The sequence below is a fragment of the Lepus europaeus genome, chromosome 3 (genome assembly GCF_033115175.1).
Source record: "Lepus europaeus isolate LE1 chromosome 3, mLepTim1.pri, whole genome shotgun sequence".
In the NCBI taxonomy this organism is placed as follows: Eukaryota; Metazoa; Chordata; class Mammalia; order Lagomorpha; family Leporidae; genus Lepus; species Lepus europaeus.
In genome coordinates this window covers 3840435-3866661 of record NC_084829.1, presented here as the reverse complement: position 1 = coordinate 3866661, position 26227 = coordinate 3840435, and the positions used below count along the sequence as shown (strand labels likewise).

Here is a 26227-nt window from a genome sequence, read left to right as displayed (position 1 = left end):
GCTTAACCTGCTACGTCACAACACCCGCCCCTAGTCAGTGCAATTTTAAGCTCACACATCTTAGAATCGGTGGTACAGACGGAACCCCCCTCCCACGCAGCTGCCCGTGGAGTCCTGCGGAATGAACTTGAGTCAGCAGTGGAGGGATTTGGTGTGGATTCAGGGAAGGTGAGCAAGGGAGTGTCCTCTTACCTCAAGGCCATCAGCGTGTTACTTAGCATCTGTTTGCTGAGCCCGTGCTGTGACAGGTGCGACCTGCAGTCTGTGTATCGTTGGTGGGGCCTGAGAGCTCTGCCCTTGGAGCCTGTGCTCCACACCCGGACACACGTGTGGGAGGAACTCGCCCCCGAGGTGGCCAAGACCCAGCAAGGAAGGACCACGTCTCTCAGTTCCCAAGCAGGTCTCAGCTGAGAGCTAGGGTCTGTAGCGCTGGGGTCCCTCACTCCCCATCCTGTGTTGGGGAAACAGACACTCGCTCGTGGAACAAACTCTCTCAAGGCAAGATGACGTGGGGTCACAGACCCCCCAGAAGCTGCCGTTGCGGCTGAGAGCTCGCCTTTCCACGTGGGACGGGAGAGACCCACGGTGGACCACGGCTTCCAAACACCTTTGCAGGTGCTGGCCTTAGCCGCCCTCTGTCTGCTTGGCCATTACTATTGGGCTGCCGACAGTTCAGTGAGGGTCCCCTGTGGTGGGAGGTGCTGGAGCTGATTTTCACTGCTGCCTGTCCCAATCCAGTTCGATTTTCGCTTTTGTTGTCATCTCCCTTTAAAAATAAATGGAAAGCAGGCCGGTGCTGTGGCGTAGTGGGTAAAGCCTCTGCCTGCAGTGCCGGCATCCCATGTGGGCACTGGTTCGAGTCCCGGCTGCTCCACTTCCAATCCAGCTCTCTGCTATGGCCTGGGAAAGCAGTAGAAGATGGCCCAAGACCTTGGGCCCCTGCACCTGTGTGGGAGACCCAGAGGAGGCTCCTGGCTCCTGGCTTCAGATGGGCGCAGCTCTGGCTGTCGTGGCCAATTAGGGAGTAAACCAGCAGATGGATGACCTCTCTCTCTCTCCTCTCTCAGTGTAAATAAATAAATAAGTAAATAAATAAATCTTTAAAAATAAATAAATAAATAAAGGGAAAGCAATCCAAGCAACTCAAGTTCTGCAGAGGCAACGCAGGAGGCCACAGAGCCCCAGACTCACCACCACGGACTCCACGACCCCTCTCTCCCTGTGGCTCGCGCGAGCAGGTTGGGCGGTGTGCAGTGACCACAGCTGGAGGTGTGCGGTCAGCTCCTGACCCTGGTCCTGTCTGGTGGGACCGCCACCGTGCCTTGTTTTCTAATTGAATTTAAATGCCTTTAAAATGGGTAAGCACCTGGCTATGTGCCACCAGCCCCACGCCTCTCACCAGGCCGGTCTCAGCCGTCCCCTGTCTGCTCGGTACTCGGCTCTGGCAGCCTTACTGGGCGCCCTCTATCACACTTTCATCTGAAATAAGCTGAGAAATTTTGAGTTTCTTTGCAACTCCAGGTCTTTTATGTTTCCACCTGCCTAGAGCCCTTTGGGCATTGGAAGAAAAAAATTTTTCCCAGTGGTGGTGAGGGTGGTGGTGGTGGGGAAGCATATATCTGATGAGAGCAAAAATAGTACTCCATAGCCGGCTGGCCAATAGCAGCTTTGTTTTCTTTTACTTTTTTTAAAAAAGTATTTGAAAGACATAGTTCTAAGGAGAGAGAGAGAGAGAGCGCGCGCACGCGAGCGAGCGAGAGAGATATCTTCCATTCATTAGTTCACTCCCCAGTTGGCCACAACAGCCAAGGCTGGTCCAGGCTAAAGCCAAGAGCCAGGCGCTTCCTCCTGGTCTCCCATGTGGGTGCAGGGCCCAAGCACGTGGGCCATCCGCTGCTGCTTTCCTGGGCACATCAGCAAGGAGCTGGATCAGAAGTGGAGCAGCTGGGACTTGATCCAGCATCCACGTGGGATGCTGCCATTCCAGTTGGAGGCTTAACCCTCTACTCCACTATGCTGGCCTCTGGGGAGGACTTCGAGCCCCTAGGGACAGACGGGAAATGTAGTCCGAAAGTGGGGTGCACTTGCTGGATTTGAGGAATTCCTGGTGAGGGACTCTGGCGTGGGAGGCTGAGGTGCCACCACGTGTCACTCAAAGTCGGTGACCTCCTGGGTACAGCAGCGTGGAGTGCAGGCAGTGCACCCATGGGAGGTTCTTACACAGATGCTGGACCCCAGTCTCCCTGGACTGTTATGCCAAATCCCCAGTTTAGAGGTTAGAGTAGGGTACAATTAGCCAGACCTGCTAAAGTAATCCCGTGAAACCAGAACCCATCTAGTTTCCTCAACGGAGGGAAAAGGGGACACAAATGAGTCTGTACTAGACTGAAGGAGCCTTAAGACACATAAAATATGGGGGTCTGGTTTGGATCCTGATTTTTATTTTTTAAGATTTACTTTCTTTCTTTGAAAGGCAGAGCATCAGGGAGGGAGGGAGGGAGGGAGGGAGAGAGAGAGAGAGAGAGAGAGAGAGAAATCTTCCACCCAATGGTTCATTCCCCAAATTGCCGCAACAGCCTGGGATGGGTCAGGCTGAAACCAGGGGCCAGGAACTCCATCTGAGTCTCCCGTGTGGATGGCAGGGGCCCAAGCACTTGGCTTTCCCAGGGGCATTAGCAGGGCGCTGGATTAAAAGAGGAGCAGCTGGGACTCGAACTGACGCTCACGTGGGATGCCGGTGTCACAGGTGGTGGCTTAATGCCCTGAACCATTGCACCAGCCGTCTGATTTGTTTTTAGAAGAAAAAGAGAGTTTGAGCCTAATTTTTAAAAATAAAACTTTTATAAAGAGGCATTGTGGAAGTAGTTGAGTATCTGCAATATTAAAGAATTACTGTCGGGTTTGGGTGTTTGGCTCCGTGATTGCCAGCATCACATGTTACAGTGCCTGTTGTGAGTCCTGGTTACTCCACTTCTGATACTGCTTGTTGTTAGTGTGCACCCTGGGAGACAGCAGATCATCGCTCAAGTCCTTGGGTCCCTGCCACCCACATGGGAGACCAGCATCGGGTTCCAGGCTCCTAGTTTTGGCCTGGTTCAGCCCTGGCTGCTGCGGCCATTTGGGGAGTGAACCAGTAGATGGAAAATCTCTCTCTATGTGTTTCTTTGTCTCTCTTTCTCTCTGTGCTTTTCAAATAAAAATGAAAATAAATAAAATAATTACTGTTAATGTATTATATATGATGATGGTATTTATATAAGAAAAGTCCCCTTTCTTTGGAGCGATATATATGAGAGGACTTCCAAAAGTTGGTAGAAAATAAAATGAGAAGTTTATTTTGATGCAAAAAATTTTTGAAATGCATGTGTGGTTTTTTTCATCATCCACGTTGTTCATGAACTTTTCAAAGAGAGTCTCATATTTACACTCAGAAGTGAGATGGCATGATTTCAGGAATTTGATTCAAAATATTGTAGAAGAGGAAGGGGTGGGCAGAAGAAGCTAGAGGAAGCCAGCAGTTGCCGCTCCCCGCGGACGGTCGGTGGGGCTCGGCACTCTGTCCGCTTGGCGAATGTACACACTTCCGGGGAAAAGGTGATTTCAGTGCCTATGCGAGGAAGAAGGGGAAAGGCCGCGCTGCTGCCAGTTCCCTGTTCAGGAAGTCATGCCGAAGAGTGAGATGCGTTTACGGTTACTCGATCCCTCACAGCATTGGCACCGTGGCCTGGCATCTGTCTTCTGTCTATCGTGGCCCTGCCTAATTTCCTGATCACTTGACAAGCTCATAAAATACTGACACTGACTATGATGCCGAAGCTGGGTGATACAAGCTGGGTGCCCTCCCTGCCCGCTGACAGCTGGGGGGCGGAGTGCCTGTGTCACTGTGTCACGGGGCAGGCTGTAAAGTAGTAATTCAGGGCGGGCTGTTGGGCCACGCCCCTCGGAAGCTGCAGAGCACCTGCTGGGATGCGTGATGTGAGCACACGCCCCAGTGTGCCTGGGAAAAAATGAAATTAAAAGCTAAGTTTTATTCTGGTGCAGAAAGCAAGTTTGAAATCCAAGGGCAGTTGTTTCGTGATGTGCCTCTTCCATGCACTTTCGGAAGAACCCTCGCATAATTACAGCTCCGTGATCAGTCCATGAGCCAAAGAACGGAGGGCCCCCGGAGCACCTGAGAGTCGGGACCCGCCACTTCGGAACAGGTGGCTGGGAAACCTGCAGAGTGCTCTCTGGGCTGTGTCCCTGACCCTGAAACCAACCCGTCTCCTCCACTGCCCCTTCCCCGAGCCCGCAAGCGCGTGGCACATCAGAAGTGCAGGCGTTCGATGCCCTCATGTGTGAAGTCATTTCTCTTTTTTTCAGTTTCAATTAAATTTATTAATTTACGTTCTCCAGCACGTGCTGCCGAGCATCAGTCCCTGTTTTGAAACGGAAGGGATTGCTGAAGAGAAACGGGCAGACATTGCACCTGCGTCGCTGTGACGACAGCTTTAACACAGGCAGGAGGCAGTGGAAGTCACTGATGGTCTGCGAGGCACCTGAGCTTTGTGCCTCGTGTGGGGTTCTGTGGCGGGGGTGTCCTCAGGCAGCAGCCTGTGAACGTGCAGGCTGCCACGTTGGTAACTTCCCACGGGGGACGCGAGGCTGGCTTCCCCGCTGCTGTCCCTGATGGCTTTGGTTCATTGCACTGCAGAAGGGAAAGGGGGCGCAGGCGCCGTGGTGGGATTAGCGAGGAGGAAAACATTGTGTATTCATTCATTCCACGGATTCCCAAGCCCCTGATGTGCGCCACGCGGCAGCAGTGAGCAAAGTGAGGAAGCGCTTAGCTCCACGGCATTCAGACCCCGCAGTGGGGCACTGGGAGAGGCCCGTCCCCACCAGGGGCTTCACCGGAGGACAGGAAGTGGGGTGGGACGGGGAAATCCCCCACCAGCTCCCACCCGGCCTGCAGCACCTTGGACAAATGAGTTAATCATGCTGCAGTCCTGTGAGGTGGGGTGCACGTGAGAAACGAGCCACTTCACAGTTGTGCAGACTGAATGGACTCAACGTGGAGTCACAGCCCTGGGGGTTTGACCTGTAGCAAGTAGGAGCTGTTGCGTAGCGCACAGTGGAGACACACTGAGTGCCCTCCTGGTGAGTAACTCAGTCCAGAGTCTCGCATCTCAGTGGCCACGCCTGTGAGAGAGGGGCCGGCACCGGCGCGTGATTAGGAGGGAAGATGGTTTCAATATGTGAAGATGGCTCCTCTGAGCTGGCAGCGCCTGGATTCAGGGGAGGAAGGACGCATTCCCCGGGGAAGGGAAGATGGAGAGCGGTTGTGGTAATAGCAGCCCTTCCGATCGTGCCCGCCGATGCTATTTGGGTCTCCAGGACTTGCAATTTCAGGCTTCTTGCTATAATAAGGAATTCCACAATCACATGTCCAGGGTCTGTGTTCCAGGTTCCCGAGGGCCCTGTGTCCTTGCCCAGGGCAGTAATTAGCCAGCGGTGCCTATGTCCAGGCCCTGCCTGTGAGCAGCAGGAAAGAGAAAATCAGCCAAGGGGAGGGGCGGCTTCCGTAGCTGAGAGACCCCCGCCCAGGGAGCAGGCCTGAGCGTCCTGCCTTGCTGGCAGGACTGGGGGGCTCTAGTTGGGCAGCAACAAGCCCTGAGGCCAAGCAGGGACCAGGCCACAGGACACAGGGCTCATGTGAGGCAGGTGGCACGGCCAGCCCCACCCTCCATGGACAAAGCAGCCCCTTCTTCTTTTGCATAGTTTCCTGCCGCTGGCTCCACTTGACCAGGGCAGGGTGTGAAGCAGAGAGGCCAGGTGGCCAGCTCGTAAGGACAGTGGGCGTCCCCAGGCGGCCCGTGTACAGCCCAGCCTCAGCAGTGGCCCCGTTGTGCCAGGCATCTCCTTCCACATTTCCCTTTGGCAGTTGGAGGAGCCCAGGGAAGCTGCTCGGCCCACCTTGTCCAGCGAGTGACGGGGACAGCCTGCTAGAAAGCACGTGCGTGGTCCTACGTCCTGGCCAAGCCCGCAGGCCCTGTGTGCTGGACTCTCTGCCTGGGCACCCCAGTAGGTTGTATGGGGCAAGAACCAGGGCTGCTGGCGTGTTCACCCTCCCGCACCCTCACAGCCTCTGCCGGGGCAGAGTCAGACCCTGGAAGACCCTCTCCTGCAAATTAGACTGCCAGCATGGATGGCGGTCCTGCGAGGCTGGTAGGCCGTGCCCAGGGCCATTCCAAGCTGCTTTCTGTGTGTTGTTGTACGCGGTAGGAGTGATTGTCACCTGCTCTCTAGACAAGGGAACAGAGCGCCAACGCTGAGTGACTCCACACAGCCTGGGAGAGGCGGGGAAGGAATTATACCCGCTGCTGGGGGCCATCCTCCGGGCACCCACCTGTACTCCCCAAAGACCTGGTCCCCTCTTTCCAGTGTCGTTCATCAGCGCCTTTGCTACCAGCCAGCTCCCAAACAAAATGTCAGCAATGTGTCCTAGAGAAGCCGGGAGCACGCAGCAGTCCCCGAGCGCCCTCACCCCCACCTACAGCCCCTGGAGTTCCAGACGTGCTTCAGAAGGAACAAGTGTTGGGTTTCACTCGCTTTATGTCCTGGGAGCACGGGACTTCTCGGGGACTGTTTCCAGGAGGTTTACATGTTTCTGATGGCTGAACGCGGTGAACAGGGAAATCAGCCGTGCGTGTCCGCAGCACGTGAGGGGCATGGAAGAACGTGTCCCCGCTGGTTCTCTGGCTGGATGCCGTCTGCCAGCCGCCGCCAGCACAGGCTCGTGTTTTGCCTGCGGCTCCTTCCTGGGCACCTCTGGGTTTGCTCATCCACACGGTCAAGCAGGGCAGCGGCTATCTGAGGGAACTGGAGCTCCGCGTGCCCTTAGCTGTGCCAGACTACGGCGCATGTGAACAGAAGAACAGGTGTTTTTACTTTTTTCTAATTCAGTTCTACAAGGGGGGGTCTTTCCAAAGTTCACAGAAAATGTGTATTATGAAAAAACCGAGGCCGGCGCCGCGGCTCACTAGGCTAATCCTCCACCTGCAGCGCCGGCACACCGGGTTCTAGTCCCGGTCAGGGCACCGGATTCTGTCCCAGTTGCCCCTCTTCCAGGCCAGCTCTCTGCTGTGGCCCGGGAGTGCAGTGGAGGATGGCCCAAGTGCTTGGGCCCTGCACCCCATGGGAGACCAGGAGAAGCACCTGGCTCCTGGCTTCAGATCAGCGCAGCGCACCAGCCATAGCGGCCATTTGGGGGGTGAACCAATGGAAGGAAGACCTTTCTCTCTGTCTCTCTCTCTCTCTCACTGTCTAACTCTGCATGTCAAAAAAAAGTGCCAATTTCCAGCTATTTTTGCACCAAAGTCTTTTAATTCATTTTTCCACACACTTGTTGGCAGTGCCTTTGTTGCAAGCAAGGACTTTATACAGTCATGGTTTGATATTAAATTCTAGCCGTAGGGGGCGCTGTGGCACAGTGGGTGAAGCCACTGCTTGGCGCACCTGCAGGTGGTGTGGGAGCGCCTGAGGTCGAGTCCCGACTGCTCCACGTCCACTCCAGCTCCCTGCTAATGCGCCTGGGAGGCAGCAGATGATGGTCCAAGTACTTGAGTCCCTGCCTCCCACGCAGGAGACCTGGGTGGCGTTTCTGGCTCCTGGCTTCAGCCTGGCCCAGCCCTAGCTGTTGAGGGCATTTGGGGACCGCATCGTGGATAGACGGTTCTCTGTCTCCCCGCCCCTCTATTGTTCAAATGCTTTTTTAATAGGATTTAAAAATTCATCACCCCACATGTAGGTGACAAAGACAGTAAACAAAGAGCACCATCGCCCTTGGCCAGAGAACATTCCAGAAGGTGTTTCCGTTCCTGGTGGGCGTGCAGGCGTCTCTTATGAGGACTTGGGTTTCCTCTGCGGTGCTCGCCTGGCTTCTGGGCTCCTCTTCCAGCCTCAGCGATGCTTTAACACTTCCCCCGTTAGCCAAGCCCCCCACTCACTCACAGCACAGGGTGTGCACACTCACAGCTCACACTGTGCACACTCACAGCCCACACTGTGCACACCAACAGTCCACACTGTACACACTCACAGCTCACACTGTGCACACTCAGCACAGGCCATGCACACTCACAGCCCACACTGTGCACACTCACAGCTCACACTGTGCACACTCAGCATAGGCCGTGCACACTCACAGCCCACACTGTGCACACTCACAGCCCACACTGTGCATACTCAGCACAGGCGGTGCACACTCACAGCTCACACTGTGCACGCTCACAGCCCACACTGTGCACACTCAGCACAGGCCGTGCACACTCACAGCCCACACTGTGCACACCAACAGCCCACACTGTACACACTCACTGCTCACACTGTGCACACTCAGCACAGGCCATGCACACTCACAGCCCACACTGTGCACACTCACAGCTCACACTGTGCACACTCAGCACAGGCCGTGCACACTCACAGCCCACACTGTGCACACTCACAGCTCACACCGTGCACACTCACAGCTCACACCGTGCACACCAACAGCTCACACTGTGCACACTCACAGCCCACACTGTGCACACTCACAGCCCACACTGTGCACACTCAGCACAGGCCGTGCACACTCACAGCCCACACTGTGCACACTCAGCACAGGCCGTGCACACTCACAGCCCACACTGTGCACGCTCACAGCTCACACTGTGCACACTCACAGCTCACACTGTGCACACTCACAGCCCACACTGTGCATACTCAGCACAGGCGGTGCACACTCACAGCTCACACTGTGCACGCTCACAGCCCACACTGTGCACACTCAGCACAGGCCGTGCACACTCACAGCCCACACTGTGCACACCAACAGCCCACACTGTACACACTCACAGCTCACACTGTGCACACTCAGCACAGGCCATGCACACTCACAGCCCACACTGTGCACACTCAGCACAGGCCGTGCACACTCACAGCCCACACTGTGCACACTCACAGCTCACACCGTGCACACTCACAGCCCACACTGTGCACACTCACAGCTCACACTGTGCACACTCACAGCCCACACTGTGCACACTCAGCACAGGCCGTGCACACTCACAGCCCACACTGTGCACACTCACAGCTCACACCGTGCAAACTCACAGCCCACACTGTGCACACTCACAGCTCACACTGTGCACACTCACAGCCCACACTGTGCACACTCAGCACAGGTCGTGCACACTCACAGCTCACACTGTGCACGCTAACAGCCCACACTGTGCACACTCAGCACAGGCCGTGCACACTCACAGCCCACACTGTGCACACCAACAGCCCACACTGTACACACTCACAGCTCACACTGTGCACACTCAGCACAGGCCATGCACACTCACAGCCCACACTGTGCACACTCACAGCTCACACTGTGCACGCTCACAGCTCACACTGTGCACACTCACAGCCCACACTGTGCATACTCAGCACAGGCGGTGCACACTCACAGCTCACACTGTGCACGCTCAGAGCCCACACTGCGCACACTCAGCACAGGCCGTGCACACTCACAGCCCACACTGTGCACACCAACAGCCCACACTGTACACACTCACAGCTCACACTGTGCACACTCAGCACAGGCCATGCACACTCACAGCCCACACTGTGCACACTCACAGCTCACACTGTGCACACTCAGCACAGGCCATGCACACTGACAGCCCACACTGTGCACACTCACAGCCCACACTGTGCACACTCACAGCTCACACCGTGCACACCAACAGCTCACACTGTGCACACTCACAGCCCACACTGTGCACACTCACAGCCCACACTGTGCACACTCAGCACAGGCCGTGCACACTCACAGCCCACACTGTGCACACTCAGCACAGGCCGTGCACACTCACAGCCCACACTGTGCACGCTCACAGCTCACACTGTGCACGCTCACAGCCCACACTGTGCACACTCAGCACAGGCCATGCACACTCACAGCCCACACTGTGCACACTCACAGCCCACACTGTGCACACCAACATCTCACACTGTGCACACTCACAGCTCACACCGTGCACACCAACAGCTCACACTGTGCACACTCACAGCCCACACTGTGCACACTCACAGCCCACACTGTGCACACTCAGCTCACACTGTGCACACTCACAGCCCACACTGTGCACACTCACAGCCCACACTGTGCACACCAACATCTCACACTGTGCACACTCACAGGCCGTGCACACTCACAGCCCACACTGTGCACACTCACAGCCCACACTGTGCACACTCAGCACAGGCCGTGCACACTCACAGCCCACACTGTGCACACTCACAGCCCACACTGTGCACACTCAGCACAGGCCGTGCACACTCACAGCCCACACTGTGCACACTCAGCACAGGCCGTGCACACTCACAGCCCACACTGTGCACACTCACAGCCCACACTGTGCACACTCAGCACAGGCCGTGCACACTCACAGCCCACACTGTGCACACTCACAGCTCACACCGTGCACACTCACAGCCCACACTGTGCACACTCACAGCTCACACTGTGCACACTCACAGCCCACACTGTGCACACTCAGCACAGGTCGTGCACACTCACAGCTCACACTGTGCACACTCACAGCCCATACTGTGCACACTCAGCACAGGTCGTGCACACTCACAGCTCACACTGTGCACACTCAGCCCACACTGTGCACACTCACAGCCCACACTGTGCACACTCAGCCCACACTGTGCACACTCACAGCCCACACTGTGCACACTCACAGCTCACACTGTGCACACTCACACAGAGTGCAGGCTGTGCACACTCGTATGGAGTGAGGCTGTTTGTTGTCTTCTGCCTTCACAGGGTGTGAGTCTGACGTCTGCTGGAGGCTGACCGTGCCCTGGGAGGCTGGGGATGCTGGTTCAAGAAGCGGGCCGGGATGGAGCGGGGAGGCGTTGGTCCCTGCTGGATGCTGATGGAAGGCGGCCAGGCGGTTGCCTCTGAGAGACCGTGTGTGTCTTGGTGTGCAGGGCAGTCTGGCTTCAGGGACCAGCAGAGAAACAGGACCAGCAGGAGATAGGAGTCCAGGGGTTTTCTGCACAGAATTGGCTGCTGCAACTGTTGGGGGCAGGTCGGGCAGACCTGAAATCCCCGGGGCAGGCCAGCAGGGGTGGGAGCAGCAGAAACCCCGGGACACGGTACGGAGCTGCTGGCCACAGGTGGCACTGCCCTTTGCCAAGTTACCAGCACCTGCCCCCCATCCCGTCACGTAGGACCATCTCCCTGGCGCAGACGTGAGCATCTTCCCAGGTCAGTGTTAGCCTGGGACAGCAGCAGCCTGGCCAGGCATCCCATCCACCTGACCCACACCCGTGCCCCCTAGGGAACGGCTGCAGAGCCAGCACTGACTGCACCTGCTCGAGCCCTCGCGTCACCTGAGGCGCCCAAGCTGGGCAGTGCGGCGCGCTTTCCCCCAGCGAGCGTGTAAGGCTCTGCAGACTCCGAGAGGCAGATCTGGCAGAAGGCCAGCGTCCCGACCAGGCCACCTTGCCAGCAGGGCCTCGGGCGACTCCTGTACCCTGTGCCCCGACTGTGGGGCCGCGGCCCTGCTTATGTACTGACACATTCCCCCGCGCGGTCTCAATTACATGTGTTAATTCTCACAGACGGCAGTAATTTCTCTGCTTACTGGCAGAAGGCATACCCAGGTTCCAAGAGCCGCTCCGAACCCCTCTCTATTAAAAAGTCATTGTGACATTTTCTTCAGAGACAGATCTTCCATTTAATGGCTCAAGCCCTAAGTGTCTGCACTGGCTGGGGTTGGGCCTGGCCAAAGCCAAGGGCCAGGAACTCCTTCCTGGGCTCCTGTGTGGGTGGTGGGGACCCTACTTAGGCCATCAGCATGGCCTCCCCGACTCAGCATTAGCAGGAAACTGGGGGCATGAGCCGGCATCGAGCGCAGGCGCCCCTGAAACACGAGGCCGAGCACTCGCCCCGCGGTGCTGTGGTTCTCCCGGGTGTGTCGGTTTTGCTTTTTAACTGATAGACTGGAGGGTTTCTCAGTGAGAAAATCCCCATGAAATGAAACACAAGGAGGAGGGAGCACAGACAGCCGTGGGCTCTCTCTCTTCCTGTCTCCCAGGACAAACCCTCAGGCCCACTCTGGCGTTCACTGGATCAACAGAATAATAAGTGCAGCCAGATGAGTCTCCTTTGTCCAACGAGGCCAAAAAGCGACTTGGCGTAATGACTGTACATACAGTCATGTATGATGTTACTCACGCGTGTGCTAAAACACGGCTGTTGTTATGTGCAGGTACCGTATGCAATCTATTGCCCACAACACCCCATTTCGCAGATGCTAGAACTAAGGCACAGAGCTGCTAGATGGATGACTGAGCCACCGTCACCAGGGGTTGGATTTGAAGCCTGGCATGCTGGCTCAGAGTCAGGGCGCTCATGTTCGCATCTTTGATGCATCACCAAAGCTAGTAGTTGATTCCGTATTCATGGGGGGAATCTTGCTGACTGGGAGTGAAAAGATAATACGGTTTGGGGTTGGCAGAGAAATTGGCTCTAAGAAGGGGCCAGGATTGTGGCACAGCAGGTTCAGCTGCCGCTGAAACACCAGCATCCTGTATGAGCACTAGTTCGAGTCCCAGCTGCTCCACTTCTGATCCAGCTCCCTGCTAATGCACCTGGGAGAGCAGTGGAAGATGGCCCAAGTGCTCGGGCCTCTGCACACATGTGGACACCAGGATGGAGTTCCAGGCTCCTAGCTTCTCCTTGGCTTTGGCTTGGCCCAGGCCTGGCCATTGAGGCCATTTTAGGCATGAACCAGCACATGAAAGATATTCGCTCTCGCTCTGCTTCTCAAGTAAATAAAACTTAAGAAAGGGAAGGGAAGAAAGTAAGAAATTGGCTCGAAGAAGCCCAGGGATGGAGCTGACAGCCGGGTCTCATGCAAGTGCTGTGTGTGCCTGCCTTCCGGTGACCTGCTCTGTGCACCAGCCAGGCCCCACTTCCTGCCTTTGAAATCCAAGGCCTGCATGTCCACCGAGCAACGGCTCTCACTCGCAGAGCTGGGGACAGGCGCTAGTGGCCCACACGGTCCCCCTGCAGTGCCAGCCCCTCCTGACGGATGCCAGGTCTTCAGACTCGAATGTTCCGACGGATTCTTTCCTCTTCCACTTCAGAAAACCCCTTCTCCGTCCTCCAGAAGGAACATGTGATAACGGCAAGCCCAGAGTGCTTGTGGTTCCTTTTAATTGCTTTTTAAAACGCCTTTGTGGCCACCTTTGGAATGCGGTCGATTCAAGCAGGGTAGAAAAGACATTCCTGCGAGTCACGGCACCAGCGAGCAGCCACACCTGCGTCCTTGGGACAAGCGCTGCGTGTTCTGGGCCCGTCTGCTGCAGTACCCTGGCTTTTCCTCTGCCCTGGAGGAGCGGCAAGGTCCACAGACAGCCAAGGGCTTCCCCAGGAGTGGTCTGGGGCGGGGGTGGGGGGTGGGCTCTCTGAAATGCAGGTGCTGACCTGGAGGTCTGGGTGGGGCTGAGCCAGTGCATTCCTGGCCCCCAGGGGCACACTTCAGGTTGTGGGAAGTTGCAGGGAGGAGGGAGAGACCCTGCGGAGGAAACACTGTCACCTGTGGACAGTCACACGGGGAGCTGTGCCAGCCGCGCCGGCTCGTGAGGTCGGACTGCAGAGTCGCCTGCCTGTCAAGGAACCAGCCAACCTTGACCCTGGCCACGAGGTTGCCCCATGAACCTGTGCAGGACATCGGGCAGGTGTAAGTGAGTGTGTGGGATTAGCTGTCCCGAGACAGAGAATTGTGCAGTGCCCCCTGCACCCCTGAAGGGAGCGTCCATGACCCCCATGGATGCCTGGAAGCGAGGCTGGCACCAGCCCTGCACACGAGGGGCCTTCAGAATGTCTTGGGAAAGCGAGTTAAGCAGCTCTGTCCCGATCGCACTGTGGATCTGAGCCACCTGAGCGGGTGACGTTTTTCTTCCTGAGTCGGAAGCTCTTGACAGCTTCTCTCTGACGCATCCGAATTGCCGACGTTGCCAGTCCTGCACTGTGGGGCAGTTACTCAGTAACCCGAGGGATACTTGGCCCCTGGCACGCTGGCTCTGAGCCAGGGCCCTTTAGCACAGCAGGGGCAGGGCTGCACGCTGGACGCCTGGGAGTTGGAGCTTCCGTCTTTGATGGCCGCCAGCGCTGCGATAGCCCGACAGTGGGTCTGATGACCGAGACGGCTGCTGAGTGACCACGGGGGGGGTCTGAACAAAGGGTGACTCATGGCCTGGGCAGGATAGAGCAGGGCTGTGGGCGGTTTCATCAAGTGCTGGGTGCTGTACAGTTCAAAAGTCAGGGATTGTGGAGTTCTGGAATTTTCCATGGACTACAGTGAACTAACTGAAATGGCGGGAAGCAAAGCAGCAGGTGCGGCGGCACCGCTGGGCTCACGGATACCTTCATACTGTCATGCCGCTACTAAAGAGCGGTGTCAGGACAGGGCCACAGCAGTGTTCGCCGTCCGTGCGGCGGCAGCCCCACTGACCTGAAGCCAAGGCGCTCTCTCCACCAGCGTTCCCTGGGCCTGTTGAGAGGTTCCTGGGTGGCCAGGAGGTCTGGGAGCAGCCGGGCAGAGCCTGCACACCAGGAACTTGCCCTGGCTAATGTAGACCTCCGTTTTCCACAGCAGCACATCCACTGCTTGCACTGCAGGAGGAAAAGGAGCTCGTCTTCCCTGAGAAGACCCTGTTGGCTTTGCTGCTTCGAGCAGCGGAAGTCTCAGAGAAAGTCGGCTTTGAGGCGAGCGTGGTCTACGCCATGGGAAGGAACGGGGCTGGCAAAGGGCCGGCGTGGGCTGCTGAGTTTTCTTAACCAAACAAGAAGGCGCCTTGTGAGCTGTGCTGCCTGACCCCCGGCTTCTGTGGCGCTGCAGTGCCGAGCTCCGTGCCCATGGCCAAGTGGCGGTGGACACTGATGACACGGGTGTGGTCTCCTGCACACGCGCTGGCATAGGCAGTGGCCGGCGCGGCGTCCCTGCCCGGCTAAGGCTGAGATATCCTTGCAGCCCAGTGTAATTGATCTGCCCTCCCCCACACCTGCTCCCCTTCCTACCGCCTGTGACCTGCTCTGGGCCTGGCAGCTGGGCCGCCACAAGCCCTCCACGGAGCCCACCATGTGACACACAGGCCTGCTGGTGCTTTCTCCTGGGGAGCTTTCTTCATTTGGAATCATTTTAGCTACACTTCAAAAACAATATGCGAGTAAGATCACTTTAGAGGATACTAGGTATTGTAGAATTCAAATGGCAAGTAAATGTATAACACATCACAGGGGAAAATATATGCAACCCGGCTGCTTTTTCTGCTGTTCGGGGTTTGTATCATGGCAATCCAGGTAGTAGGTCTCTCTTGGTTGTCGCTCGGATACCACAGGTTACATTTTGCAACTGTCTTTTTCACTCAAGGACAAATTAAGAGGAGAGTCTTGCAAGCAGGAGGCACTGTGGTCTCCCACCAGCCTTTGCGGGAGAGTGACTCGCACACAGCCCAGCCCAGGAAAGGGGCACACAGCACACCCATTTCACAGTGAGCAAAGTTGAGTTTCCAGTTAGGCCACAGCTATATGATCTGAGAGCTGACGCTGTCATTTGGTTTCCTCGTCTTTAAACAGAGAAGCTGCAGTTCCACTCGGCGCGTGGGGACGGGGGGGATGGGGGTGGGGTTGCCCAGAATTTGGAGTTGTCAGGAGCCTGGGGGCAAGAGCAGAGGGAGGGACGGGCAGTGCAGGTCGGGGAGAGAGCAGGTAGATGCTCCTGGTGCCCTGCCCAGGGGTTAGAGTGTCCCCCAGGGAGGGAGGCAAGGCCACAGCGTGGGCATGGAGGGAACCTGCTGGACAGCAGACCCACCGCCATACGGAGAGCAGAGGAAGTGAGGACAGTGAGGGACTCCAAGAACCCCAGCCCTGGCAGCAGCAGTCGCACAGCTGGGCACCCCGGAATGACGGTGTCCTCCTGCCACTGCCCTGCATACGACTTCGCATGAGTGACGCCCTCCCCACCCCTCCCATGGAGCCTCAGCTTTGCACCCGGCACACCTTCGCCCATCAGACAGCGCTGACGCCTCCCTGTTGGTTCTGTGTTGCAGGAATAGAGCTGTGCCCCCCAGGAAGACGGTTCATGGTCACCATGGTGGCGAGCTTCGTGGCCATGGCGGGCCAGTTTCTCATGCCCGGGCTGGCTGCCCTGTGCCGGGACTGGCAGGTGCTGCAGGCCCTCATCATCTGCCCCTTCCTGCTCATGCTGCTCTACTGGTCGTGAGTATCTTCCACGCCTCACCCCTGCACCTGCTCTGTATTCCCTGCCCCCACACCTGGATACCTGATCTGCCTGGACCTTCAGCTCCCCCAGAGGGAGCTATTCCCCATCTCCTTCCTTTCATTTCACTTGTTAACTCTTTGTCCTACACAATGTCCAAACAGACACAAAGGTAGACAGAGTTGTAGAATGGGTCCCGCGTGCCTTCAGGTGGCACCTGTCACCTGCCCACGGTCAGCCTGGCCTCAGCCTGGCCTCAGCCTGGCCTCAGCCTGCACGCCGCTGCCTACTCCAAGGCGTCACTTTGATGTGCTGTGCTCAGTGGGGTTTCTTGTGTCGGGAGGGAACCCTGGAGATGCTGAAGGAGTGGCTTAGCAAAGCTCCCCGTCCCCTCTAGGGAAAAGGGGGCCGACGTCAGCCTGGGGGCCTGGTACAGCCCGCAGCTGTGACCACGGGGGCGTGCTGGTGGTGCACAGCCCTTGCTCAGCTGTTTCCACAAGCGTTGCCTATGGCTCCCCCCAGAGCTGCACAGGGGGACCCTTAAAGCCAAAACCAGTACCCTCCGGTCATTTCAGTTAGGGAACAAAGTTCGCCCACCACCCCTGCTCGACCTGAGCCTCAGGTGCCTTTGAGGACCACGTGATCAGCTTAGGGGGAGAAACCAGAGTGAACACTGGTCTGGAGCAAGCGCCGGGGAAGCTGTGTTCAAAAACCTCCCCAGGGACTGGCTGTTCAACCGAGGGCGAAAACCAGGTAGAGATGACTGGGGGAGGGGAACGTGGCTGTGTTGCCCTGTTTGTTAACCACCCCTTTCTTTGCTTCCTGCTGTCCCCTCCACTCGGAGCCTCCGTGTCCCCGAGCGGGATACACTGTAGCAGGCACAGCCCCGCCTGGCTGCCTTGCTGTTTTTCACTCATCATGGGAGCCAGATTTCTGGCCCACCTTGTCACCTGTGGCCTTGCTCTAGAACTCACCAGGGCCAAGAGGGCTGTTAGCTGGGTGCTGGGATGGGAAAACAGCCCTTACCTCGTAGGGCCACCTGCCAGGGAGGCCTTCGACAGCTACCCTCACCGAGACCGAGCGCCTCTGCGGTGCTATGCCAAGCACTGTCCACACCCCTGCCTCCCATGCCGCAGGAGCCTGGCGCACTCCAGGGCAGCCTGTGCCTTCCCTTTTGTCATTGCCGGAAGCCCTACCCCCCCTCCTGGTGGCCTCCACGTGGAGAGTTCAAGGACGCTGGTTTTTCTAGCATGCACCTGCTCTCTGCTTTACCCTGCACCAGGCACAGCCTGCAAGCTCTCACTGGCAGTCAGTGGTCGCAATCCTCGTTATCAGAGGACAGCACTGTTGTCCCCACGCTGGCTAGACCTGAGGACGGCGGCACTTGCCCCACTCTGTCCCTGCCTTAACTTACCCCATCTGCACCCCAGCCCCCACCCTACCCAAGGGCACCCTTGCTGTCTGCCAGTCCAGGGAGCTGGAGGCCTGGGGTGGGGTGAGCAGCCTTTTGGAGACTCGCATCCCTGGGAGGGCGGACACGGCTGGCTCCCTGCCCCTCAGGGGCCAGGTGGGACACCTGCCAGGGAGAGGTGGCAGAGGGGACTTCAGGGAGCTGCTGCAGGCCTGCGAGGCTGGGCCCTGGGGAGTGACTGCGGTGGCTCAGTTTCTTCAGTTGGGTTTTAGGAAGGTACTGAGGTTCAATGACAGGCAGGGGAATTACTGGAAATATACAAATTTCTTAGTGAAATCGTCAAGCTTCTGAAATGGTCGGCATCCAGGGGACCGTAACAAGTGAAAGTGCACACCTGTGTGGCACCTGTGTGTGTGTGAGGACTGCGGTCCCGGTGCTCACAGCTCTGCTCTTGGGCCCAGGAAGAGCTGGTCCCACTCCTGGCTGTGCCGGCCCAAGCTCTCTGCTTCAATCCTTTCTGAGCCCCCATTTCTCCTCTCTGTAAAAACGGTGGGGGGGGGGGGTCCTAACGGTGCCTGTCTCCTGCGGTTCCTTTGCAAGTTGAAATAATGCATCCAGAGCAAGTGCATGGAGGGGCGGTGTGGCAGGGAGGCTGTGACCTTGGGAAAGTCGCCTAACCTCTCCATGCCCTGGGTTCACCAGCCATGTGTCCGTCACAGCAGTGATGGAGTTGGGAGAAGTCACTGTGCTAACACAGCAGAAGCACTTAGCCTGGTGCCATCACGTGGCACCATTTTGTAGTGGACCAGTACAGTCAGCCTTGTTAGTAGTAGTATTGTTGTGTGCTGCACTTATGTTATGAAGGTGCTTAGCACACATTCTCAAACCTAGAAAATGTTAACTACCGCTGCTGTTACCGCTAGTACATCACTAGCCTCAACACTACAGGAATCTCGTCGTGAAGGGGGCAGGCTGAAAAACTCGGTGAGGCTCCTGCTCCTCTTTTGCCTACCAGCCTTGCAGCTCTCCACGAGAATGGCTGAATTCCAAGGCTGCCAAGGTGCCTGTGTTTTTGTCCTCATCTCCCCTCCCTCCCATCTGCTGAGCAGGCTCTGTTTTCGACAGGATGGAGCTGCCTGCTGCTGGCAGAGGAGGGAGTGGCAGCGCTGGCCAGCAGGACCAGCTGCTAGGGGCAAGATATTGAAAACTGCCCACTTTCCATTAATATGCAAGTATTTACTGTGGGCACCTGGGGTCCAAAGCACCGGCAGTGGACGTGGCACTGTGGCGAGCCCTCGGAAGCAGACACGGAAGCACATGCGTGAACGAGGACTTTGGGCCCCATCACACGCAGCACAGGCCCAGGGACTGCAGGTGCTTGGGTCAGGAGCAGTCAAGACACAGGTGCGCACATGGGCTGGGAGACAGCTCCTGGGCAGTTGGCAGGCTGGGAGACGGCACTGTGGGACAGGGGGCTGCATCACAGCCTGCAATGCCAGCATCCCCTCTCAGGGGGCTTATTTGAGTCCTGGCCGCTCCACTTCTTTTTTTTTTTTTCTTTTTTTTTTTTTTTTAGAAATACAAGTTTTTATCTTTTTTTAAGCGATTTATTTTTATTTATTTGAAAGTCAGAGTTACACAGAGAGAGAAGAGGCAGGGAGAGGCAGAGAGAGAGAGAGAGAGAGAGAGAGGTCTTCCTGCACTGATCTGAAGCCAGGAGCCAGGAGCTTCTTCTGGTTCTCCCACATGGGCACAGGGGCCCAAGGACTTCGGCCATCCTCTACTGCTATTCCAGGCCATAGCAGAGAGCTGGATCGGAAGAGGAGCAGCCGGGACTAGAACCAGTGCCCATAGGGGATGCCAGCGCTTCAGGCCAGGGCTTTAACCCACTGCGCCATAGCGCCGGCCCCTGTTCCACTTCTGATCCAGCCCCCTGCTAATGCAACATGTGGGAGACCCAGGTGAAGTTGCAGGTTTCTGGGTTCAGCCTGGCCCAGCCTTGGCTATTGTCATTTGGGAAGTAAACCAGAGCATAGAAGAGCTCTCTCTCTCTCTGACTCCAATATGCTCGCTCACTCGCTTGCTTGATCTCCCTCCCTCCCTCCCTATCCCCTCTTTTCTCTCTCTTCCCCCCCCCCCCTTCTCTCTCTGTCACCCTGCCTCCCAAATATATAAAAACAAACCTATAAAACAATAAGAATAAAAAGGTTACAGACTGAACAGTTAGGGACCTTTCAAATACACCAATTCTGGATAGAATACATTTTTGAAAATGCAATGCTGGGACCGGTGCTGTGGCTCACTTGGCTAATCCTCCGCCTGCAGTGCTGGCATCCCATATGGGCACTGGGTTCTAGTCCTAGTTGCTCCTCTTCCAGTCCAGCTCTCTGCTGTGGCCCAGGAAGGCAGTGGAGGATGGCCCAAGTGCTTGGGCCCCTGCACCCGTGTGGGAGGCCAGGAGGAAGCACCTGGCTATAGCGGCCATTTGGAGGTGAACCAACAGAAGGAAGACCTTTCCCTCTGTCTCTCTCTCTCTCTCACTGTCTGTCAAATAAAAAAAAAGGAAAAAGAAAATGCAATGCTGAGCTCCAGTGCAAGAAATGGAAAGTCCCAGGCCATGGAGAGAGTTCTAGCAGGAGCAGCAGTGGGGCGGCCCACGGGGCTATACCAGGAAGAAGCCGAGTGACTTGGACCGCACACCTGCCAGGGGCCAGGTGAACTCTCAGGCCACTGTGGCACAGAGAACTGAGCTCCTGCAGTGAAACTGGCGGTCAGACTACAGGACCGGCACGTCTCTGTCCACCACAGGGACTCGGCCCACAGCCGGCCGACTGCCCGGGCCCCTGCACAGAGAAGGACCCCCCTGAAGAAATCATTGCCTGCGTGAGAATCTGCACCACGTGTGGCCATGAGCTCCCAGCTCCGGCTGCTCGCAAGGCTGAGCAGTGGGCTGGGAACCAGCGAAGCTCCCCGGAGCTGTCAGGGCCACAGGCAGGGCACTGTGGAGGCACTCGCCACTCCCACTCACGGGGAAGAAGGTTCTCGCCGAAGATGGGCTCACAGGGGAAGTCACAGATCTGGGGGGGACATTGGGAGGGCCAAAAACTGTAGACTGGAGAGCTGGCACCCCGGGACTGCAGGGAAGAGAGTGTGCCAAGAGGTTAATTCCGCTGATGGAAAAAAGATTTATTTGAAAGAGTTACATAGAGAAAGAAGGAGAGGCAGAGAGAGAGATCTTCCATCCACTGGTTCACTCTCCAATTGGCTGCAACAGCCGGAGCTGTGCCGATCCAAAGCCAGGAGCCAGGAGCTTCTCCTGGGTCTCCCACACGGGTACAGGGGCCCAAGGACTTGGGCCATCCTCTACTGCTATTGCAGGCCATAGCAGAGAGCTTGATTGGAAGTAGAGCAGCCAGGACTTGAACTAGTGCCCATGTGGGATGCCGGCACTGCAGGTGGCGGCTTTACCCACTACGCCACAGCACCAGCCCCCCACTAATGGTTCTTGAGTAGGCACCAGTGCTGTCCTAGGTACCAAGTGTTATGTAGGCAAGCCGCTGAGCAAGTCCCTCTCCCCTGAAAAATCTATCCTAGGAGTGGGAGAGAGGCTGGGGAGCCTGTAGACCCTAAACCCATAAAACAGTGAGTATCATGCTCCCCGAAGGGCAGGGACAGGGCAGGACAGCCCTGCTCCAGAGGCCACGTGCAGACACCTGATGGACCAGAAAGAAGAAGTCACAGTGGAGTTCGAGGTGGGAAAGTGTTCCAGGCAAACGGGCGACGCTGGCTGCTTCTGGAAGAGGGAGGAAGAGTGGCCAGGGGCTGGCCGGCGACGCACTGTGGCCTGTGGGAGGAGGGCCTGTCGGTCTGCTGCGTGGAGCGTGGACAGAGGCACGCGCAGGCGGCTCCGGTGCCGGCCAGGGTGAGGTGTCACCGTGCCTGTGCTAGCAGGCGGCAGGGGTCACCTGCAGAGTCTGATTGCAGAGGGGCTTTGACCCCAGAGAGACTCCTGCAGGCACCCAGTGGGGCACATGAGGGCACGCAGCAGCGACGATGGGGGCTGGGGGTGTCTACACTGCGCAGGCTCAGGGAGGGGTGGCGCCCAAAGTGCTGTGCTGTCCTTGGACTCTGTTTCCGTCTCGCAGGCAGCGGGGGAGCCACCAGGAAGAGCCCGGAGGCTGGCTGGCCACTGCCACCTGTTTGTAAGACACAGGGACAGGGGGGCGGGCAGACAGCAGAAGGGGCGACATCTGGGCTCCTGCCACTCCCCGTTGCCAAGAACCACGAGGTGGGGAGGCACCAGGAGCCTTCACCAGGGCTTCTGCAGGGAGTGACATGAGCGCCGTGAGGCAGGAAGACTCGGGGTTGGCTGGCGTGAGTGTGAGGAGTGTTCCCCAGCAGCTGACACCTGGGCCTGGAGTGAGCAGGGCAGGTGGAGAGGTGACTCGGAATGCCAGGGCCTGAGACAGGAAGAGGCTCTGGACTGATGGGTTCGCTTGTGTACTCCCAGGGGAGTCTTTCCACGTCCCAGGGAATCGCCGACTCTGGGCTGGTCAGTCTTCGCAGGAGCAGCAAGGCTGTGTGCATCAAAGCATCAGAAAAGAGAGAGGCGTGATTCATGCCAGCATCACAGACAGCAGCTTAACCCACTGTGCTGCAACACTGGCTCCTGTGACAGCCACACCTATTAGACCAGCTCCCCACAGAGGCCTCTCAACCCTCCGGGAGGGTGCCGGCTCATCCTCCGGCAGTGTTTTCTGGGTAGCAAGGGTGTCGTGGTGGAGCCACGTGGCAAGGCAAGGGAATGTCGCGCTTGCATCCTGTGCCTCCTTCCAGGCCGGCAATGCCCTGTTGTGTTTGCTTTCAGAGGGACACCCTTTTCCAAGGACAGCTTCGGGCTGTGTAAGTGTGTGTGTGTGTGTGTATGTGAAAGGGAGAGATGGGGAAACCAAGGCAATCAAAAGGGTGGGGAGGTCGGTATGGAGCGGCATGGGGGGTCGTGGTTCCCCGAGTGCAGCCCCCAGGTTAGCTGCGCGAGCGTCATTTGGGCGTGGGTGAGACACTCACTGTGCCCAGGCCCTGAGGCTGCTGTCACACCTGTGTTTAAAGTGGTGCTCCAGGGGGCGCCAGTGAGCCCTGAGCCCGGTGACCCTGAGGAGCCGGAACTCTGCCAAGGCAAGCCGGGACCTGACATGCCTCGAGCAGGCACTTGGCACGTGGTTAAGTCCCCACTGAGGACCCCCACCACCATTCTAGTCCCAGATCCACTTCCAGTTCCAGTTTTCCGCTAATGTACACCCTGGGAGGCAGCGGGGCCCCTGCCACCCACGTGGGAGCCTGGACTGAGCTCCCGGCCCAGTCCTGGCTGTTACAGGCATTTGGGGACTGAACCAGCCAATATGGAAGCTCTCTCTCTGTCACTCTGCCATTTAAATTAAAAAAAAAAAAAAAAAAAAGTTGAAAAAGTGCCAAAAGTGATCCTCTGAGTCATTGTATGGTCACACACTTCTGGAGGCCGGCACTGTGGCCTAGTGGGTAAAGCCTGTAGCACCAGCTATCCCATATGAGCACCAGTTTATGTCCTGTCTGTTCCTCTTCGGATCCAGCTCTCTGCTGTGGACTGGGAAAGCAGTGGAAGATGCCCAAGTGCTTGGGCGCCTGCACCCACGTGGGAGACCTGGACATCTCAGGGCTGTTTGACAGGCAGCCAGGGCTCCTGGCTCCAGATTAGCCCAGCCTTGGCCATTGTGGCCATTTAGGGAGTGAACCAGCAGATAGAAGACCTCTCTCTCTGTCTTTCCCTCTCTCTCTCTCTAACTCTGCCTCCCAAAAAATAAATTATTTAAAAAACAACGAACACTTCTTTTTAAAAAATTGCTTATTGGAAAGAGCTAAGAGACAGAGATCTTCCATCCACTGGTGAAATGAAAGTGGGTTCAGGGTTCAAGTGGGTGCCCCGGTTCCCTGTGCAGCAGGTATGGCCTTGACCTTCTCAGCACAAGTCGGGGGCGGGGGCTGCTGGTGGTGAGGGTGCTGGCCGAGTCATGTCTGCATTGCAGGGACACGAGCACATGCAGGCACTGCTGGAGTCTGGTGGTGGCCGTGTTCTGGCTCCGCGGGAGGGGGGCCTTCTGGGCTTGCCTGCCTCCTGGCCTCCCCGCAGGCAGCAGTGGGGCAGGCGCCTGCCCCCCCCAGTGTCTTCCGCTCCTGACCACGACCCACCACCCCTGCAGGGGAGCGTGGGGTGCAGAGACTTTGAGGCAAGCACCTGGTAGGGAAAGACTATCGTCTCAGACTCGCCTGGTGAGTGTTTGCTTGCACCGCTCGGAGCTGCGTGCAGACGCCTCCCAGAGCCTACGTTACAGGAAGCTAGGGGCAGCAGCAGGAGCCAGGACTTGCACCCAGGTGCCCCAATCTGGGATGCAGGCTTCTAAGCCAGCGGCTTAGCCACTGGGCCAGACACCCACTCCTGGAGGAATTTTCTATGTCGTCTTTATTTTTTTATTTAATATGTAGTTTGACATTGATAGACATACTTCTTAAAAATCATTGGGTGATCAGTATGCAGGTAGGGGCTTATTAAGAATGTGGTCAGTAGATGAATTAATTTTGCTGTGTGTCATTGCTGAAATAATGTTAGAAGACCCTTTGGGGTGGTGTTGGCACAGAGGTTAACATGCCACTTGGGACACCCACATTCCATGTTGGAATACCTGGTTCCAGTCCCATCTCTGCTGACAATTCTAATTTCTCACCAATGTGCACCCTGCGAGGTGGCAGGTGAAGGGTTAAATACTTGGGTCCCTGCCACTTACACGGGAGGATGGAGTTCCATTTTCCTGGTGTAAGCATGGCCCAGCCCTGGCTGTTGTGGACATTTGGGGAGCAAAGCAACAGATGGAAAAATCTCTCTTTACCTGTCTCAGCCTCTCTCTCTTCCCTCTGCCTTTCAAATAACTTTTTAAATTAATTAGCCTTTCCTTTAAAAATGTTTAAAAAGACCCCTTAAGAATCCATGCACAAGGTTGGCACTGTGGCACAGCGGGTTAACACCCTGGCCTGCAGTGCTGGCATCCCATATGAGTGCCGGTTCGAGACCCGGCTGCTTCTCTTCTGATCCAGCTCTCTGCTATGGCCTGGAAAAGCAGTAGAAGATGGCCCAAGTCCTTGGGCCTCTGCACCCATGTGGGAGACCTGGAGGAAGCTCCTGGCTCCTGGCTTCAGATCAGTGCAGCTCCATCCATTGCTGCCATCTGGGGGGAGTGAGCCAGTGGATGAAAGACCTCTCTCTCTCTGTCTCTACCTCTCTCTGTAACTCTGTCTTTCAAGTAAATAAAATAAATCTTTAAAAAAAAAAAAAAAGAATCCATGCACACATACTTCAAAAATTTGTGGCAAAATTAAAAGATAAATTTATTCTGTCACCAACAATTTTGAAATTCGTGCCTGAGGGGATTTTTAAAAGGTCCATATAAAATGTGTGGTGTGAAAAATTATGCACGGGTTTCAGAATGCACCAAAATAAACTCATCTTTTAATTCTACTCTTCATGAACCTTTTGAAATACGTGTGTGTCCACACACTTGTAATATACTTGAGGGGTACAATGCTGCTTCCACCTAAAATAGTTTTATTTCCTTAAAAAAAAAAAAGATTTACTTGTTTATTTAAGATGCAGAGTTACAGACAGAGCTTGGATACCTTGGTTCACTCCCCAAATGACCACAATGGCTGGAGCTGGGCCCATCTGAAGCCCAGAGCCAGGAGCTTCTTCCAGGTCTCCCACGTGAATGGCAGGGACCCAAGCACTTGGGCCATCCTCTGTTGCTTTCCCAGGCTCATTAGCAGAGAGCTGGATCAGAAGTGGAGCAGCCAGGACTTGAACTGGCGCCCCTATGAGATGCCAGCATTGCAGGCAGAGAGGCCCAGCCTACTACGCCACAGCGCTGACCCCAAAGGGAGTGAAGCTACCACGCTGCACGCAGAGACTTCATTATAGAGGAAGCCAGGGCTGTGGGAGTCCCTGCACGCGAGAGGGGAGAGGATTCAGTTCTGGCCACAGCAAAGCCACCTGGGAAAGGAGAGCGCAGAGGTGAATCTTAGAAAGCGTGGGGTCTCCGGAGCGCAAATGCACTCGCAGTCATCACTTTACAGTTTATCTGCCAGTTAAGGAAACTTAAAACACACACACACACACACACACACTTTGGCCAAATCCTGTTTGTCTAACAAGTTTTCTGGGTTAGCGGAAGATTAGCACACATAGGAACAAAAATGGCAGGCCATGTTTCGATCGTAAAATTTGGATGAGCAGTTAAAAATGAGATCCAAATGTTCTCTCAGTCGGCATTTTGGGATCTGCTGGTGGTGTGGACTTTTAGGGAGCCCTCTGGCAAGAGGCCACCCCGTTCTTAACTCCTGGGGGTGCAGACTGTGTGAGACACCGGGAACCCTGGAGTCAGTGTGGCTGCTGCAGGTACTCCTGCCTCCCGCCGGCCCCAGA

General features: G+C 56.4%; 1 protein-coding gene across 2 annotated transcripts in view; it reads left to right on the top strand.

Moving 5' to 3' along the window:
- Positions 1-26227, top strand: part of SLC22A23 (solute carrier family 22 member 23) — a 170289-nt gene that overhangs the window by 110613 nt on the left and 33449 nt on the right. Inside the window, exon 4 of one of the 2 annotated variants that reach the window (XM_062184039.1) lies at positions 16144-16312. In XM_062184039.1, the coding sequence (XP_062040023.1) occupies positions 16144-16312 (169 nt within the window). Of the gene's footprint in view, positions 1-16143; positions 16313-26227 lie in introns of those variants that run through there. The other variant, XM_062184048.1, reaches the window with a different exon arrangement.